Raw genomic sequence first — 18,317 nt, 5'->3', positions numbered from 1 at the left:
CCAATAATCATGTGGCATATATTAACGAAAGGACCCAGCCTGCGAGCACGCGCCGCGAGTGGTCCTTCAGGCCCAGTTACGCTCCTCTCACCCTGAGTGTGGCGATAAACCCGAGGTGTTCCCGCGGAGTCAGGTCATCCAGCAGAATGTCGTGCTGAGGGCAGAGGCCGATCATCCCCCACAGGTCGCGGAGGTCACCCGGGTCACTGTCAACAGAGGCGGGGTCAAAGGTCAGGCGGTGACACACAGCTCTGAGGCCTCCTGTTGGAAGCTGCTCGGATAAGCATGCGATGAATGAGCATACTTTGCACTAAATAAGCGACAAACAAATTAACATAACAGCTAGCGTGCGATTAATTTACCATTATTTTCCCAAACACAAAATAAAACAAACATTCATATTAAGTCAAGTCAAAAAGACTAAGATACACTTGCGTCAATTATTGCAGCTAATCTCATGTCTCTTCCACCACACCAGTCACACTATACCCCCCCCCCTCCCCGCCCCTCAGTGATTGTTTAGTGACCCCGCCCCTCCCCCGAGCCACTGACGTGATGTCCAGTCCATAGATGGAAGCCGTGCCGCTGGTGGGCGTCGTCAGGCCGGTCAACATGTTGAAGAATGTTGTCTTGCCGGCCCCGTTGTGCCCCAAGATGGCGGTGATCTGTCCTTCGTACATGTCCAGGCTCAGGTCTGCGGTAAAGGCGGGATTTATCAGTTGAATTATGAGGGAGAGTAGGTTGAACATAGGCGAGGGAAGATAAGACCATGACCGCGTCGATAAAGGCAATGAAACGGATGCTTATTTGCTTAATGTTTCCTCCCATTGGAATATTACGCGTCGCATTTAAATGTGCTCGCAAAGCAATTAGCAACCTATATTATCGTAATTTTGTTTACAGCCATATATTTCAAGGAAGGAGCTTATTCTCATTCACAAACCGTATACTATGGCGTCATTAAGAACACAAAGACATACACACAATAGTCACTCGTGACACGAAACAAAAACGTTCGTCAAATAAACTTTTTCCAGTTTGAAAGCCAGTGAGATTCCACCCCAAACTTGTTGCAGCCCACATCAATCAAACATACCCTCCGCTTCCCTACCATCATCCTTCCTCGCCTCAGTCACCAATCACACTCCCCTCACTCACCATTCACGGCCACCACCTTCTTCTTGTTGTTGGTGAACTCCTTCCGCAGGCCGAACACTCGCAGCGCCAGCTTCTGCTTCACCTCTCCGGAGACGGGCTCGACGTCGGGACTCGAGTCCTGACCGTCCAGCGCCGCGTGGTCGCCGTCCATGTCAGCCAGCAGCTGAGGGCGACCAGGCGGGGTCACGGAGGTCAAAGAGAGGGGTAAAGGAGGTCAAGGGCAGGGCAGAGAGGTCAGAGGAGGGTCAGAGAGGTCAAGGTGGGTCACTGATGTCAAGGGGTTATGAGTGTTTTAGATAGGTCAGGGGTGGGTCACGTGGGTCATGAAAGTAAAAAAAGGTAAAAAAACACGCTTAAAGATAGTGAAAAACAAAATGAAGAAGAAAACTTCATCAAAAACGTCCAGGGCCTCGTTTCATAAAACTCTGCCGTAACTTACACCTTTCCGTAATTCACACCCTTTCAAACTACGGAGCGCAAATAAATCCGTTTCACAAAGCCACAACTGGAATTGTTTACACCTCCGTAACTAAGCACATTTGCGTAGTTACCGTAATTTATCAAGCGTCCTACAAATTACAATTTCATGTCAACACTTATTTTTTTACGAGAATTTATAAAACAATTATGTTGAATTTAAATCTTAAAAATTATGTATGAAAAAACAAAATTGATATTGATGACCATCCTTTATTAAAACAATATATTAAAAACAGCAGAAAGCCAGCTAAGCAGAAGTGCCTGACTACGAAAGTGGCGCGGCGCGGCGAATAAACAAAATTCCGATAGTGGCCACAAAAAGCGACTGGTACAGAAGATTTGCAGTTTCTTTTTCTCATTTTGGCTTTTCTTTCTTCCTCACCGGGCTCAACATTATAAAATATATTAAAAATTAGCTTCGAATCTTCACATTAATTCAAAATCACGCAACATTTTTGTGCGTAGTTTACACCACTGATATCAAGAGCTTGATAAAATATTTGGCGTTGATTACGTCGTTTTATGAAACCCAAACGGCATCAATTGGTCCGGAATCGAGCATTTGCCGTAAATGAAGCTCCGTACTTTCGATGGCGTGAATTACTCCGGTCTCCGGCTTTATGAAACCGAATTGGCATCAAATACGCCAAATCTGGGCCCTGTTCAAGTGCTCTGCGGCCGCCGCGGCTCCCGCGGCCGGGAGGCGGAGCCTAATTTCGGTTAGGTTGAACACCCTCGCGGCTGCGGCCGCTGCGGCCGGCGACGAGAATGGCACGGTTGTTTTGAAAGGAGATACTGATTAAAATCTTGTGTGTAATGGATTTATAATGGCTTTATTACTTCAATTAGTACCTTGTTGTAGCGATTATTCCTTAACAACATAATAAAATCAACGGAAACAAAGAGCGAAATCCGCAATGTTTTGTCTCACGCGCGCAGTTTATGTCGAAGTTTCCTTGCGGTCGCTCCCGAGCGACCGCGGGAGCCGCAGGAAGAGCTACGCATTACCCAGAATGCTGCTCTCGCCTGATTGGCCGCCAGCTAAGCTCCGCCTTTTTGGCCGCGGGAGCCGCGGCGGCCGCAGACACTTGAACAGGGCCCTGGCATAATTGACGGAACGCCGTAAGTAATTCCTTTTATGAAACGAGGCCCTGGTACGCTCATGCACTTATCCTAATATAGCTTGTTGGCTACCAGTGATCAGCTTACCAGTGATTTGTTCGAACCGAACCAGTAAGACTTCTTGAAAATGAAAAACACCGACTCCCGACGGCCGTATTCATCTGAAAAATAGAACAGAAAAATGGCACATGTATAAACATTACCACTTCGAGTCAATTAACAATTGTCCTCCTTAATCACAATGAGTCATCAAAATGAACCTTGGAGCACTGTAATCAAGACAAGAAAGTCCACTTTTTGACTTAATTCATCTATCTGAAATGTTCTTTACAAGATCCTCCAAGGCAGCGTACGGATAGGATATCACCCATCATAACGCTAACTCTACTCACTACAGCGCTAACTCCACTCCTACATCACCAACTCCACTCACTGGGCAGGACGTTGTCCAAGTAGAAGGCCAGGAAGGCGTAGAGCACAATGTCCACGCACAACATGACGATGCAGCCGCCGAACGGCAGCCCGCCGCTGTCGTCCCACATGTTGAAGCTGTGCAGGCCGATCTTCCGATTGTCAAAGTCCACCGCCTGGGGGCGCGATGGCTCCGGTTAGAGAAATGTGGGCGGAATAGTGCCGTGGGCGGATTTATGTTGTTGGCTGATTGACCGCGCGGCGAGGCTGGCGGATTTGTTTTTACCGGATCGGGTGCACCTTTGAGAAAGATTACACAAAAAGTACATCCTAGACAAGGAGAAAGTGAAAGGTTAGCTATCCAACGAATTAAAAATAAACAACAGATAACAGCGAATCATAGGATGTGCCGATGGCGTGCCATTTATCTTCTAGCAGTCGCATATCCCCACTGCGTTCGTCCCCCTCCGACCATCCTCCTTATATTACTCCCCTAAAACCCTCACACCCACTGCAGCAGCCACCTCACATACACCACAGTCATATACGCCCCAGTTTCTCACCCTATCAATGCCCAGTGTAAAGGCCACCGGACTGATGAGAGACATGAGCCAGTACACGCCGTGAGGCATTCCTTCCAGGTAGACTTGGAGCAGGAACAGCAGCGAGACCACGGTCACGGCCAGGTTACCCACACCGCCGGCCACCTGAGAACACGGAGGTCACGAGGTCACGAAAGGTTACCTAAGCCGCCGGTTATCCCATGACGAAGGTCACGAGGTCACGACAGGTTACCCACATCGCCGGTTATCTAAGGGCGGAGGTCAAGAGGTCACGAATGGTTACCTACACCACCGGTTATCTAAGGGCAGAGGTCACAAGGTCATGGCCAAATTACCTAAGCCGCCGGTTATCTAAGGGCGTAGGTCACAAGGTCATGGCCAAGTTACCTAAACCGCCGGTTATCTAAGGGCGTAGGTCACAAGGTCATGGCAGGTTACCTAGAGCGTCGGTTGCCTGAGCGGAGCATGGTCATGGGGGGCACGAGATTACTCGCCCCGCTCGCTACCTATTAGACGAAGGACACAGCTGCTGGCAGCGAGGTGATAAGGACCAGCGAGTGGTGAAGGATGACAGCCAAGCATGGATATATGTCATTTTGGAATGAAATTCACTCCTAAAACAACTAAACAGATCGTAAGAGGAAAACCTATAAAAACGGTGTCGATAGTATGTTGCAAAACAAGGTACACAAACCTCAAACACAATGTAGACACCTTGTAACGCTTATCTGGTAACGGTCTGAGAATTCCCAGCCCAGCCCACACCTTGGCCTTGGTGAAGAACGGAGTGAGCATGAAGCCGAACATGACGAGCGACCAGCCGTACAGCACGTAGACCAGGTAGATGTAGGCGTTGTTTGAGTAGGGGAACACGTTGCTCAGCACCATTATGGCAATGCAGATGCTGGCCACGACGAACACATATACGGCGTACACCACGAACCAGGAGAACCTGACGGGCAGGGTGGGTGGAGCTGTCACACAGGGGCTCGTTTGGGCACTCAAAGATGGAGCAGGCTTTTAGCTAACTTTAAACAGAAACATACTTGGCAATCATATTACTTCATAACAGCAATAACAGTTTCTGCAAAGCCCATACGTCTCCTAACGGCTAACACAACGAACATGATTCAATGTCTTTTTAATATGGACATCACTTTTGGGAATTTTCACATTCAGTGGACAATGTTCAGCAATGAAATAATCAAAAACGTTTGAAAAAATGAATCACAACTAAAAAAAATATGAACAAATCACTGCATTTCCAGGCAAGGAAATACTTATGTAACGGCGCCTATCAGCTCGCCATGCAGTATGCATGGAGTAGCTTTCACTCATCAGCGGACAGCTGACATATATCATAAAACATGACCTCTCAACTACTGTTACTTTCAGGTATTCCTGTCCACTTTCGCACTGGGATTACATCCCGCGTGTCTCACCAATAGACTGAATCTCGGAGACCCATCAGCTTCAGACCGTCCTTGATCTTGGCCTCCTTTTCTCCGACGATCAAAGTCAACAGGTAGGTGATAAATTGAGACAGCGAGATCGCCATATACAGGGGCACGAAAATGCGCAGAAACTCCGAGCTGTCTGAAAGCAGAGACGTCAAACACATATTAGCTGCATCATCAGAGCTGTTATAACAGTACAATGAGATAAGCACTAAGCAGTGGTCGCTGAAAGTAAAAAAGACTTGGCTGCATTATTCCCCGCATTGCTCTAATAGTTCTTCAGTTGAATTCTAACAGTTGAACGTATTTTATCATTTTGTTTCGCTATTGCAGTCAGAGCTATGTAATAATAAAATAAAACCCAGTTTCTGGTGCACACAGTTACGCAATGTATGCAGTTAACTGTTACGAGCGCATTTGCCAGCCCCACTTTTCTTGGTAATTAAAGTGACTCCTCTACTTCCCGTTAAATCGGCATTTATCGTGACAGTGTGCCACGTAACAGGGCTTTCCGATGAGAGATATCGTCAGAGTAAACTCGCTTTGTATGCGTTCGTGCAACTACTAATAGCACGCATAATTTTTTCGTCGACTATGAGCCGGAAATTCAGGTCAGTTAGCTATGGGACATTCTAGGATCAAAGGAAGTCGTCAATGTTTTACGATCGGGCATCGAAAGCCTGGTCGAAATACCGTTTCATCATAGTATTACCCTTTATGGATGCTGAGCGTTCGATATCAGTCATGGCACGCCGCAATGATAAGAATATCGCCGTTTATAATGCATGCATCATGATAAGCGGTATCGCAACAGTCATACAAAATTACCAATTCCCAGGCAAAGCGGTGGCTAGTTGCGCCACTCATTACTTCCCCACAAAATTTAATGGCCGAATCATCTTAATTATTGCTGCGATCGATCCGGCGCAACTAAAATGCGGCACCGGTCTGATAACGGCCGCGGCTCGCTTTGAGACTGCAGTGGCAGGGGGCGACGCGCGGACGACACAGCTCCAGTGGCGCCCACTTCGAACATACTGAGAGACACTTAGCGGCGACGTGGGTCATGGTTCGGAACCTGGGTCTGCCAGCGCTTCCGCAGAGACAGTTCGCCAGATAAGGACCCACCGGCCGTCTGCACAGTGAAGAGGAGCTCTGAACTGCCACAGAGCCGCGGTGAAACGTTCCAGCACGCAGAGGTAAGTGAGAAAACAATGCTAAAATTGTATGAGAGTCGCGTTAGACGTCAAACGACGGGGCCGTGCAAAGTCGTTCCACAAGCTTGGAGCCAGAATGGGGGAGGAAAACTAAAATAAGAGTTTCATGTGATTATTGGAACGTGGAATTATGCTCACTTGTTTGCGTTTAGTTGTTTGTGTCGTTAAATTATTTCAAAGTTAAAAAAAAATCGTGATTGATTAGGTGATGCTCAAAGCTCATATCAATAGCTTTGTAAAAAAGGTATTCAGTGCCCAATTTAGTTTTAGGAAAAGTCAGAAAATTTCAGCATCGTAGCTTCAGCGGTTTCGGAGATATTCCCGAAAAACCTGAGGGGTGGATGAAAACAACCCCCCCCCCCCCTGCCACTAATAGGGTTAATCCGGTCAACGTTCATGACAAATGAGTTGAACATGTTGAACAGGACTGAAGAAGCAAGCCTTTAACATATTCAGTGACGGCATGTACCCACCTGTGGATTCCTCGTGTTTCGGCCCATTCAGCATCGTAAGGTTCGTCACTGGCACCATCTGCTTGGATTGGTCCTGTATCATCAACGGAAGCGTCAGCAATGTAGCGCCAGACATCAGAATAAACCCACGGCACGGCCAGAAAAGTCAATCGGAAATAGACAACGATTTACTGAATTATCTAAGAGCAGTATCGTTCAGAGTAATTGAACAATTTGTGGTTAAGCCTTGGCAAAATAATCGCCTTACAACCCGGACAGGACAAAGGATATGTCCTCGAGCAATTTATGTACTTCGGCAATAGTAAGCCGCAACAATCCTTTCCGAGCGATGAAGAGACATTTGCGATGCTAAGCTCGACATTTCCAATCATAAAGAAAGACTACGGTGGCATAAACGGAAGACACACGGTCCATACTCACCCAAACCTGATTATATGGAACCAAGAGTACATGTAGCTTCTTAGTGTGTATAACCCCCTATTATGCGTAATTATACTTGTGACGATATATTTAAATATATGGCGAACATTGAAATGCTCGGAGCCAACTCCATATTTCGAAGCGCTGTCGATCAAATGTGCTTACGCACACTTATTGCACACGACAACCGAGTTATAGATGCTGAGCGCATCACCATCACAACACATTGCTTTACAATGATTCATCTTCTACGACAAAAACCCAGCCCTTCCATATCCCACGCCATTCTCACCTCCATCATGAGTGCGTCGATGTGACTCTGCAGCTGCAGAAAGCCGCTGTAGAAGTAGTCGTTGGTCGGGCAGGTGGCCGGGTTCTCCAGGCCTTCCTCGGCGCCCTGGCCGCGGCACTGACCCACGCTGGCCCACCTGGCTACACTCAGCATCAGTCTCGGATCGGTGCGGATTGTATACTCGAGGTCCCTCGTGCCCGGCTCTGGGGGTAGCACCAGACCGGCCACTACCTGCTGGGCCGGCAGTGCAGCGCTCAGCTGCTCGAGCTCCGCCTCCGTGGCGTGGTACTCAACAGACGTGTTCAGTCGCGCCGCCAACCGGCGGCCAAACTCCCGCTGGGCCGTCCCGTCAGGGGTGACATGGAGTTGGAGAGTGGGTGCCGCCGAGAGGGGGCCGGTGACCACGGCGGACCCGTGCTCGGAGACGACCGCCTGGTAGGAGGTCTCCGGCTGCACAGCGCGCACAATAGCCAGGATCGCGAAGATGTAGATGGGCATGAACACCTCCTGTGAAAGTGAAAGGGGAGGGTGGTGAGAGGGGAAACTGATGAACCGAGAAAATGATACGGAGGAGAGGTTACAAAAATTTTGTATCGGCAAATGCATTAATTTGGTGTGACAGTTGAGATTACTAGTTTTGAAATTAAATACATTCTGTATGACATAGCCAGCACTTGCTGAAAACATGGAAAGCAATGCGGTTAACTTACTGGCATGAAATAACACAAAAAAACAACACATGCCAGCTTATACCGCTACGCCTATAAAATTAGCAAAGAACATCTTAGATAAATGTTAAGTACGTCATATCTTTGGTGGCAACTGGCAAAGTATTGCTTCTTGGTTTTACGTAGTGCGCAGTGACCTAGCTATGACGGCTAGCACAATGAGTACTGCATTTGAAGTGAGTTGAAGCTGGCTCCCAGCGTTTACTGTCTCGATTCGCGTGCATTACATAGATAATAGCCGCGATAGCTTGCAGCTTAGCCGACTCACAGGAAAATTAAATTGATCTCAACGTTAATCAATTCATACTCAATGGCAACAAAGCGAAATACTACTGGTTAACTCAAGAAAACGAGCAAAAGAATGTTCGGAGGCAAAAAAATAGACAAGGAAAATAGAGTAAAAAAAGAAGAGGGCAACATCGATTTTTTTTTTTTTTGCCTTTCACTCGCACAACTGAAATTATCAACAGGCAGCACAAGCAAGACAAATGACTGCATCAGTTCCCGCAAACCCAAAGGATTTACCATCACTTGAACGCATTAATAAAATTAGCTCGTGCGGCAAATAAGTGAACATTACTTTACGCCACTAAGCCTTCATAGTGGGAATAAGTGACGCATCAATCAGCATAGTATCAATTATCACAATGAAATACGACTGCTGTCGCTGCAAAATGCCGAGGACAGGCTCCACTGTGCCATCAACGGAAACACGCGACATTCACGGAAAGACGATAGCGGGTGAAATTTACATATTTACCACGGAGTAAGTAGTTATTGTTCACAAAATAGCCAACAGGCTAAAAACGGGGGAGAGGGAGTGCTACGCTTGATCTGGGCGGACCTTGTCGCAATCTACCATCTAGTTACACCATTAAATAGGTGTATATGTTACGGGCCAAGTGCGAAGGCTAGTCCGTTTGCGAACGGACTAGTCCATTCGCGAATGGACTAGGCCGTTTGCGAATGGCGGTCCGTTTGCAAACGGACTAGTCCGTTTGCGAATGGCCGGCCATTCGCGAATGGCCTAGGCCGTTTGCGAACGGACGGGTTTGTGGCGTTGCACTTAGCCGCCGGAAGCATGGATCCTCGGATTGGGGTACGATCATTCTTGAAAATATGGTGGTCCGACGCCCCCCCCCCCCTCCCCCCACACACACACTCTTGGCCACGAAAATAGATCAAGAATAAAATAAAATATTTTAAAAACGATTTTGGTGCATTCTCAAAATAAAATTGTCTAAATCCGAGGAGTTTTCAGTATTTGGTGGGGATTACTTTGACTGACCGTCCGACCAGATCCCCTAGTCGAAAATCCGTGGCGACGCCACTGCGTCTATATGTTTAGTTTGTTCTCCGGAGCAGATCTGCGAGCTGGCGCAACTCTGGGTTAAGGTCTCCACACACCTGGTCCATTCGGGATGCGACTTTCCGCTGAACCCTGCACAACGCGGAAATTATAGCAACGTGTTGCCGCTGGCCAGGCTTCGGCCACCGATCTGGATCTGGGGGAGGTCAAATATCCCCGTGACCTTCGAACAGCGGAGAGTCGCGTGGTGTGCGGAGACCATTAGTACCGTGCTCCGGGCTCCCCGCTGATGACCCGACCTGACCTTGGTCGAGTTTGTGGCGCTCGATTCATTCTGCTCTGGTGTGGTGTACCGGGACGGTGCGGCTTGTGTGTGGTGAGTGCGGTGCGGTGAGTGTTCGAAAAACTGTTGTGTTGCATTGCATTTAACAATACGCGCACTGCAGGGGGGGGGTTGCTTTCAACCCCCCTGTGGTTTTTCACAGATCACGAGAAAACGGCGGCGCGCAGCAAAGCCAAATTTTGTATACCTTTTCTCCCATATTCTGCGCACATTATGTGAAAATGCTGACTCCAGATGACCTCTTGCTGGATATTTCGCACTTGGCCTGACTTCGCACTTGGACTGGGAGCATAAACGCCCGTCCATTCGCAAACGGCCTAGGCCAACTGCAATAACGCACATGGACTAGTCCATTCGCAAACGGCCTAGTCCAAGTGCGTTATCGCACTTGGACTAGGCCATTCGCGAATGGACTAGCCTTCGCACTTGGCCCGCAACATATATACGGTAAACTTTTCAATACAACTATCTCCGGTGAAACGGGCGCGTGCAAGATCGGGTGGCAAGTCAGTGGTGTCATTCGCAATGAGCACCGCGGCGCTTAGCGTGGCACCGGGACCAAATCTCACCCATTCATCCATGATTCGGGCGACATTTTTTTTTTTTTGTAATGTCAGGCGAATAGCCGGCAACGCTAGAGCGATATAGTGGCGCTGTATTATTAGGTCGTTCAATAAGTAACGAACAATCGGTCATAACTTCTTTATTTCTTTATTTAACACTTTCAAACTTTCACAGATTATAGATCAAATGTTTCTGAATGTAGCCTTTGACTCAAACCAGTCGCCGCCCGCCTGCACACACTTCTACCAGCGTTCCGGCCAACGCCGGAATTCCGCCCGGAAAAACGCGTTTTCCGTCTTTTTCACCCAGTTCTTGACAGCGCACCTGACTTCAGCGTCGGTCTCGAAGTGTTCACCACGGAGGCCATCCTTCAGGGGACCAGAGGTGAAAATCTGAAGGAGCCAGGTTCGGACTGTAGGGCGGCTGGGGCATGATATTCAGCCCTGTCTCGCGATCTCCTCGCGTGTGGCGTGAGACATGTGCGGACGAGCGTTGTCATGGTGTCATCCTGGTGGGCTTTCTTGAACCTGGGCGGACTATGGACAGCGGGCCGCTACATCACAGTCCTGCAGGAGACTGAGAAAAACAATCCTGAAGAAGAGGCGCGGCTCGGATGTCAACAACATTACCATACACCATGACAACGCCCGACCGCACTTGTCTCACGCCACGCGCGAGGAGAACGCGTGACAGGGCTGAATATCATGCCCCAGCCGCCCTACAGTCCGAACCTGGCTCCTTCAGATTTTCACCTCTGGTCCCCTGAAGGATGGCCTCCGTGGTGAACACTTCGAGACCGACGCTGAAGTCATGTGCGCTGTCATGAACTGGGTGAAAAAGACGGAAAACGCGTTTTCCGGGCGGAATTCCGGCGTTGGCCGGAACGCTGGGAGAAGTGTGTGCAGGCGGGCGGCGGCTGGTTTGAGGCATAGGCTGCATTCAGAAATGTCTGATCTATAATCTGTGAAAGTTTGAAAGTGTTAAATAAAGAAATAAAGAAGTTATGACCGATTGTTCGTTACTTATTGAACGACCTAATATATACCATAACAGGACCAACAGCAAGTGATGTATGCCTGCATTACAGCAACAACTATGTATGCATGCCTGCATTAAGGTTGATGTTCCAAGATTGATAAAAAATAATTAACACTGTAAGGTTAGATGTTTGAAAGTGAAAGCTGAATTATTTCAAAGTTAAACGGAACGAACGTCAACATAGATAATTGATCCATGAACTATGTACTATCGCATAACGGCATCAAAAACAGTCTGTAATGACAAAACAGCATGCGTTATCATCAATGCAATATGCACCTATTCATTCCAACATCAAATACCACGATTCTAGCAAGTACGATTTATACAGCAACGCCGTTCCTCATAGGTTTGGAAGTAGGTTGGAAGTTGGTTAAACTCCTTATCTTGTGGACACAGTGCTAAAAGGAACTCTCCTTCAATCGGGCAGAAGGCGACTCATCCACGTGACGTGCCTAGCTCGGGAATCGAACAGGGATGGCTGTCGTAGAAGGCAATTGACTGAAGTCGCAGACCAACCCTGCATTATTCGGCCGTATCACAAACTACAACGCGCGATTTCCCTTCTCACTCACCACCGCACTATGGGTCCGATTCACGATTTAGCACGCCAAAAATCCCAACTGTTGTTAACTAGCAGCTAATGGGTCAAGCATGAGAGATATAGCATCCCAGATGGGTTTTCGACGATATTTACCATGAAACGTGTGACGTAAGAGGAGACAGGAGTGACGTATTAGTGACGTGATGTTGGACATCGATGCTCTAATGCTGACATGAGGCTCAAAACATGGCAAATGTTTATTTTCAACCGCATCTAATATGATAATAATTTGTTCACTGTTTCTGATAAAAACTCACCCCTGAGACCTCGGTCTCACTCTCACCCCATGACGTCAAGGATCAAGTAAAAAAAAAAAGATGAATATCCATCGCATCGCGTTGCTACAGAAAACCTTGTCCACGTATGGCATATCTTTGTGGCAACTACACATGTATCTCTCGGATAGAAACACGCACGTAGCCAGAATTCTGCCTAGTGTCATACCCCCTCCAAAAATGGAAGACTCCTCGGATTCGGCCCACTATTTTTGGAGGTGTTGCTCAGCTGTTTTTATATTTTTTGCCATCAGGGGGGCACGTCCTCCCCCTTGGCTACGTCCTTAGACAGAAAAGAATTCGTCAAAATTTGCATAGTGTTGTTGCAGTTTCTAGCTCAAGCTGCGCATGCACATCGCGAAAGACCTCAAAGCTGAAATATCCCTGTCCGGTTGCAAGACCCACCAAGATAGCATATCCATGTTGAGAAATTACATAAAAGACATGTTTCATCCCTTATTTCACATGCCCGATCGATGCATCAAAATAGGCGGCTTCTAGGTATTTTACCAATAACGTCAAAGATTGGGTAGGGTCAGGCAAATGTGAAACTAAAAAGGGTTAAATTTGCAATATTTTATATGCGCATAATATCGGTGTCTATCGGATTGCATTTTTCACGAGAAATCCAATGGTGTAATTTGCTTTTGTGTAGGTGCTTCAGAACGGTCATAAATCATTTTTAAAGATTTTTAACCAATACCTTTTGACATTTCGGTGTTATTCAGGTATCAAAAATTGAGCGAACTCTTTTAGATTTTGTGTGGAGGCTACTGAACAATTGTCTTCTAGCATATCAAAACATTTTTTTGATTTTTTTTTAACTATGCGGTTTATTTAATGCTTATATAAAACAAGTTCATTGTTTGGTTTAAATGGTCCAAGGCCAAAATTTTGAAAATCCAACATTTTCATTTGTAAGAACTGCTTATCCCAGGTCTTCGCGCATAATTGTTTGTTTCTGTCGCCAAAACTAAAGTTCTGACCACATTTTCCGAGAACACATTTCATTGATCGGCAGCGGAGAGCCAAGAAATCAGATGAGAAAAAAACCTATATAACTTGCTTCGTCGCGGGTGGTCGCAGCTAGACGACCTCGTTTCTTGTGCGGGAGGTGTTCCTGACTATTGTAATAGCTAAAACTCCGGGGGGCATTGGGGGGCATTTAGTATTGCTCTATGTTTGTAAGTCTGGATGAAATTTCTGTTGTATCTCAGAAGCTACTAATTTAGTACGGTAAAATTAGAGGAAAACGAAACGCAAAAGCAAGAAATCAGTTTTGTTGCATTGTTTAGGCTCCAAAGTATTAGGCTGGACCACCCATTCTTCCCACTTTCTCTTATTAAGTGTAGACTGGCATTATTCGACCACCACGGTTATCGCTATTTTAACCGGAGCTTTGGAGCCTCACCAAACATGTCAGTTTGCGGCGGTATAATGTGTAAATACGATTTCACAGGGCAAAATAACTGCCATAATATAAAAATACGAACATTTTTGCATCGTTTGCACCATATTTTACGTTACTTTGGGAAAGTCACCAAAACCATTTATGGCGTGCTAGCGACCGCATCCGACCCATTGTGCACCGGTCCAGATTCCGGTCTCTAAATGGTGCGCCGTGTCCCGTCTTACCATCCCAATACGCCGTGTCTCATCTAACTCACCACTGGACTTTCCTATCTCACTCAGCACCTCGGTGCGCCATTTCCCGCTTTCCTTACCGATGCGCCGACTCCCCTCTGGCCACATCAGTACGGTGTTTCCCGTCTTCTTGCCAGTGCGCGTTTCCCGTCTCACTCACCACTTAACTATAGTCTGACAAAGCTAAGAAAGAACGGATTTAAAGTGCAGCAGTTATTGATGCACGTACCTCTTTAGATATCCAAAGCGCCTGAGATTATTTCTGTCAAATTTCAGCGCCGGTAGGCTATCTCCAATGTCCAATGCACGTATTTTGGAGGCGCCTTAGCTCCGTTCTTTCTTACTATGGACGTCAAACCCCTTGAGACCCCACTTTTTTGCGATAATTTTTAAATGCGTCAAATCTCGTTGACAATATTCTGGCAACGTGTGTTTCAGAACCTGCCGAAACTTTTATTACTAAGGTATTTTGACCCCAAACGATTATGGAAGGTACTTCTCATTCACTCGTAATGCTAAGGTCAATTCAGGCCCGGGCAGAGGCTTGCGCTCGGCCACACTCGAGCCCCGCCACCAGCGCCATCTGCTCTAAATGCCATCTACCAGCGCCCGCTACCGCTACCAGCTACCGCGCACCATCAAGCCTGAATGGAGCGAGAGACGCGAGTGACCGGTCGCCGGGCAAGGAGCGCCGGAGGGGTAGGGTGGAGCTTAGCGCTGACGTCATTACGTGGCTCCGCCCCATGAGCGCGTAGCCTCTACCCAAACAGCAGATTCGTTCCGTGAAATTTAACATTACGAGTGAATGAGAAGTACCTTTCATAATCGTTCGGCGTTAAAATACCTTAGTAGTAAAAGTTTCGGCAGGTTTTGAAACACACATTGCCAGAATATTGTCAACGAGAGTTGACGCATTTAAAAAGTATCGCAAAAAAAGTGGGGTCTCAAGGGGTCTGACGTCCATAGTAGGTTTGTCAGACTATATAGCGCGCCGTTCCCCGTCTCACTCACTACTGTAGCGTGCCGTTTCCAGTCTCACTACGTGCGCCGTTACCCGTCTAGCTCACCACACTGTGGTGCGCCGTTTCCCGTATACTCACCACACTGTGGTGCGCTGTTTCCCATCTACTCACCACCGTAGTGCGTCGTTTCTGTCTCAGTTTGATGGTGACGTTGCGCCGGACGGTGGCCACCATTTGATCCCACCAGGTGCGCCGCCGGCGGCCGGTCGGAGCGGCCTCCATGGCTGACCGTCCCGGTGCCTCCGCCTCCTCCGCGTCCGAGTCTTGGGAGCACCCCAACAGACCTCGGCTCTCGCTTCCTGGGGAATAGGAACAGAGCAGTGAGATGGGGTACCAAGGCAGATGGGGCATAGATGACAGTCACAAAGCCGATACACGACATCGTGAATCGTCATCGTCTGGACACCACTGACACGATGTCACTGATGCGACACTGACGGTGAGGGTAGCAGCGGTTACGTCACTTTCCGGCTATCCCTTCCCCCGTTTGTCACTTCCCCGGCACCTATCGGACACAGACCAGCTCAAGTTACCCCTCCGTCCTGCCACATCCACATGAATACCCGGCAACGCTGCGCTGCACCACTTCTCGCTCCGCACCGGCTACGATTGCACCGTTCCGTTGTGTCAATACCGAGCTGCCCACATGCTCGGCATTACAAATCGCCAAACCTTTGTTAGCAGAGTGGAACAGGGTAAAACTATGACCCAGCACATTACTAAAAACAAAGCTGGCCCCCAGCGCACATTTCGGTCTAAAACGTAGCTTTGGACTTATCCCTTACCTCTCGATCTCACGACTAACTATTCGACGTCTGTCTCAGCGAATAAAGGGATGCACGTCCGTTCCAGACCGCCACAAACCCCGACACAGCCGCTTACACTGCCGCCGCCACTAGCCTACCCAAGTCGGCCGGCTCCCCTTCACCAGCGTCGCGGGAGCTACGTGGGAGGGCGAGACTGGAAGGGGAAGGGACTCCCGCAAAGGCGGTTGAAACGAAGACTCGATTTGCCCAGCGTGGGGGTAGTTTCAAAAGAGAAAATAATAAATGTACGGGATAGAAGAAAAAGAAGCAAAACCTTCGGCACAGAAGAGCACCATCTACTCAGAGAAAGTGCAGTAGAGATCAAAACGTTATTAGCACATTACACCCTACGGCGCCGTGCGTGTTGCCAACTCACGTGCGCGCCGCAGCGGTATCAGAGTCCGTGCCTGCACGAGCCCCGAGCCTCGACTGGAGAGCGACACGGCGACACGGGGCGATATGAAGGCCGGTGTTATCTCCCCTCCCGCCCATTCTGACGAGTCACCGGGTGCGATAACACATACGTGTCGGGATAACCCAGGGAGTGAGTGGCACGTGGTAACCGTCAATTGCAAGCTGAGGAGCCAGCGATAAAAGCAATTACGACTTTGGGACGAACATATCGCTTTGCAAGATAAAGTTCAATTTAATGGGTTACAATACATACTTTGATGAAGGGTACAAATTACCTAATGCAAAAATTAAAAGAACACACAAGGGCGTAGTTTACTCCTGGCTTTTGATGACCTTGACCATTGACCATGCCATGGATAAGGGAAAGGTCAGGTAAAAGGTCACGGCAGGAGCATTACGGTAGTAACTGTTCCTTCTCATCAGCATTATGTATGCTGGAGTCAATTTTGCTGCTTTCAGTAATCAAAGCCTTATCGTAATGCCTTCAATTTGTGCAATCAATTTTTATTTATGAACCACAAAGGTTCTTAACTAGCATGTGTAACGTGATACGGATAAATATTGTGTGTGGATATGTAAATATCGAAGGAATCGCGTAGCTATAAATATTCGGCATCTTCGACAACCTCTTAACATTTATCGTTGTGACGTTCATTTGATGTGACGATGCATTGACGTCACTGAGTGAGTACACTGTGGTTACACAATTTGAAGATAAGATGACGAATGACGATTGTTTGACATGTGTTGTGTGACGTTTGAAGTAAAGCACTTAGCACACTAAAGTGGATGAATTCATGCAGTTTCTATAAATGGCTTTGAAAATGAGTAACTATCGCGGGCATCATCAGCGATAAGTCGTGAGATGGTTGATAAAACAGATATCAACTATAAGCTTAGTAACCGAATACAGACACTCTCTACTCGAAAATAATGGAGAGGAATGCACGTACTGCTTTTGCATCTTTGGGACAAGTGGAGTTGGATGTGGTTCAGAGCGTTCCTCAGTCCTCACTGGTGACATGAAGATCGTCAGCACTCATTTACGTCGCGACGGTAGACAGAGCCAAACATAAGCATGCAAGTGGAATGAGATAAGCTGAGCGTTGCATTCTAAAATCACAAAGCATTTTAATGCATGACCTCATTGATACTTATTACCTATTTCCTTGACTTTTTCATGCATGTGAAAGTTCAGACCCAGCTCATACAAGGCCAGGTTACCAGGTCATGTCCTGACCCATTTCCTTAACCTCCATGAACATGAAGGTAGCATATGCACACCTTGCTCATCACTCACCAGCAGTTCTGCAGCCCATACCATAGCCCTCTGGCATCATCACAGGGCTCAGCACAGCATCCATGGCCAGACACACTACACAGAGATTGTCTATTGCCCGTTAGGTACAGACCGAGTCCTCGCAATCATCAATGGAGGGGAAACATTGCTGCTGTCTTCCTAAAACAACAATATCAACCACAAATATTTGCACATAACAGCATGCATCCCCCCCCCCGCGCGGTGGGGATGATCAAGGACGGTGTGACCCAGGTTCCGGATGCCAGAGAATTGGGCGTCAACTCTGCGACAATTAAACTTTGGATGGACCGCAAACGATCAGGAGAGACACTCAAGAACAGCACAGTTCGAGGGCGGAAGACTACCTTGAGCCGAGTGGCGAAAATCGAAATTGCAAAGTCGACCTTTAAAAAGCACCATTCAACATCGCTGACAAGAAAACTGAATGAGATGCATGTCCCAGCATCCAAATCGACCCCCCACCAGTATTTGAAGACTAGGTATCTTGAAGCTGAAGCTGCTCAGCTTCAAGATGCAGACTTGGCCTACCGTGGTCCAGAAGTGCAGGCAGCTGGATCTCGCCAAGACCCACAAAAACTGGATCATTCAGGACTGGAGATGCGTCCTTTTCAGTGACAAGGTGCCCTTTGTGGTCTCTAAGCCCCTAACTGCCAGAA

The 18,317-nt window shown here is 47.7% G+C and overlaps 1 protein-coding gene across 1 annotated transcript in view; it reads right to left on the bottom strand.

Annotated features, from left to right (window-relative positions):
* The window catches only part of LOC122375195 (phospholipid-transporting ATPase ABCA3-like), a gene marked incomplete at its 3' end in the record, with an annotated part of 44,312 nt that extends 27,937 nt beyond the window's left edge, over nt 1-16,375 (bottom strand). The window contains exons 1-12 of the mRNA XM_043354446.1: nt 16,303-16,375; nt 15,232-15,419; nt 7,594-8,100; nt 6,882-6,954; nt 5,177-5,330; nt 4,500-4,686; nt 3,735-3,878; nt 3,194-3,347; nt 2,848-2,921; nt 1,159-1,321; nt 553-694; nt 92-206 (exon numbers count right to left, since the gene is read on the bottom strand). Of these exons, the coding sequence (XP_043210381.1) occupies nt 92-206; nt 553-694; nt 1,159-1,321; nt 2,848-2,921; nt 3,194-3,347; nt 3,735-3,878; nt 4,500-4,686; nt 5,177-5,330; nt 6,882-6,954; nt 7,594-8,100; nt 15,232-15,342 (1,824 nt within the window). The remainder of the gene's footprint in view (nt 1-91; nt 207-552; nt 695-1,158; nt 1,322-2,847; nt 2,922-3,193; nt 3,348-3,734; nt 3,879-4,499; nt 4,687-5,176; nt 5,331-6,881; nt 6,955-7,593; nt 8,101-15,231; nt 15,420-16,302) is intronic.
* Nucleotides 16,376-18,317: the final 1,942 nt, after the last annotated feature.

This window comes from Amphibalanus amphitrite, unplaced genomic scaffold (genome assembly GCF_019059575.1).
Source record: "Amphibalanus amphitrite isolate SeventyFive unplaced genomic scaffold, NRLGWU_Aamphi_draft 001793F_arrow, whole genome shotgun sequence".
NCBI lineage: Eukaryota > Metazoa > Arthropoda > Thecostraca > Balanomorpha > Balanidae > Amphibalanus > Amphibalanus amphitrite.
This window is presented reverse-complemented; position numbering and strand designations above follow the sequence as displayed.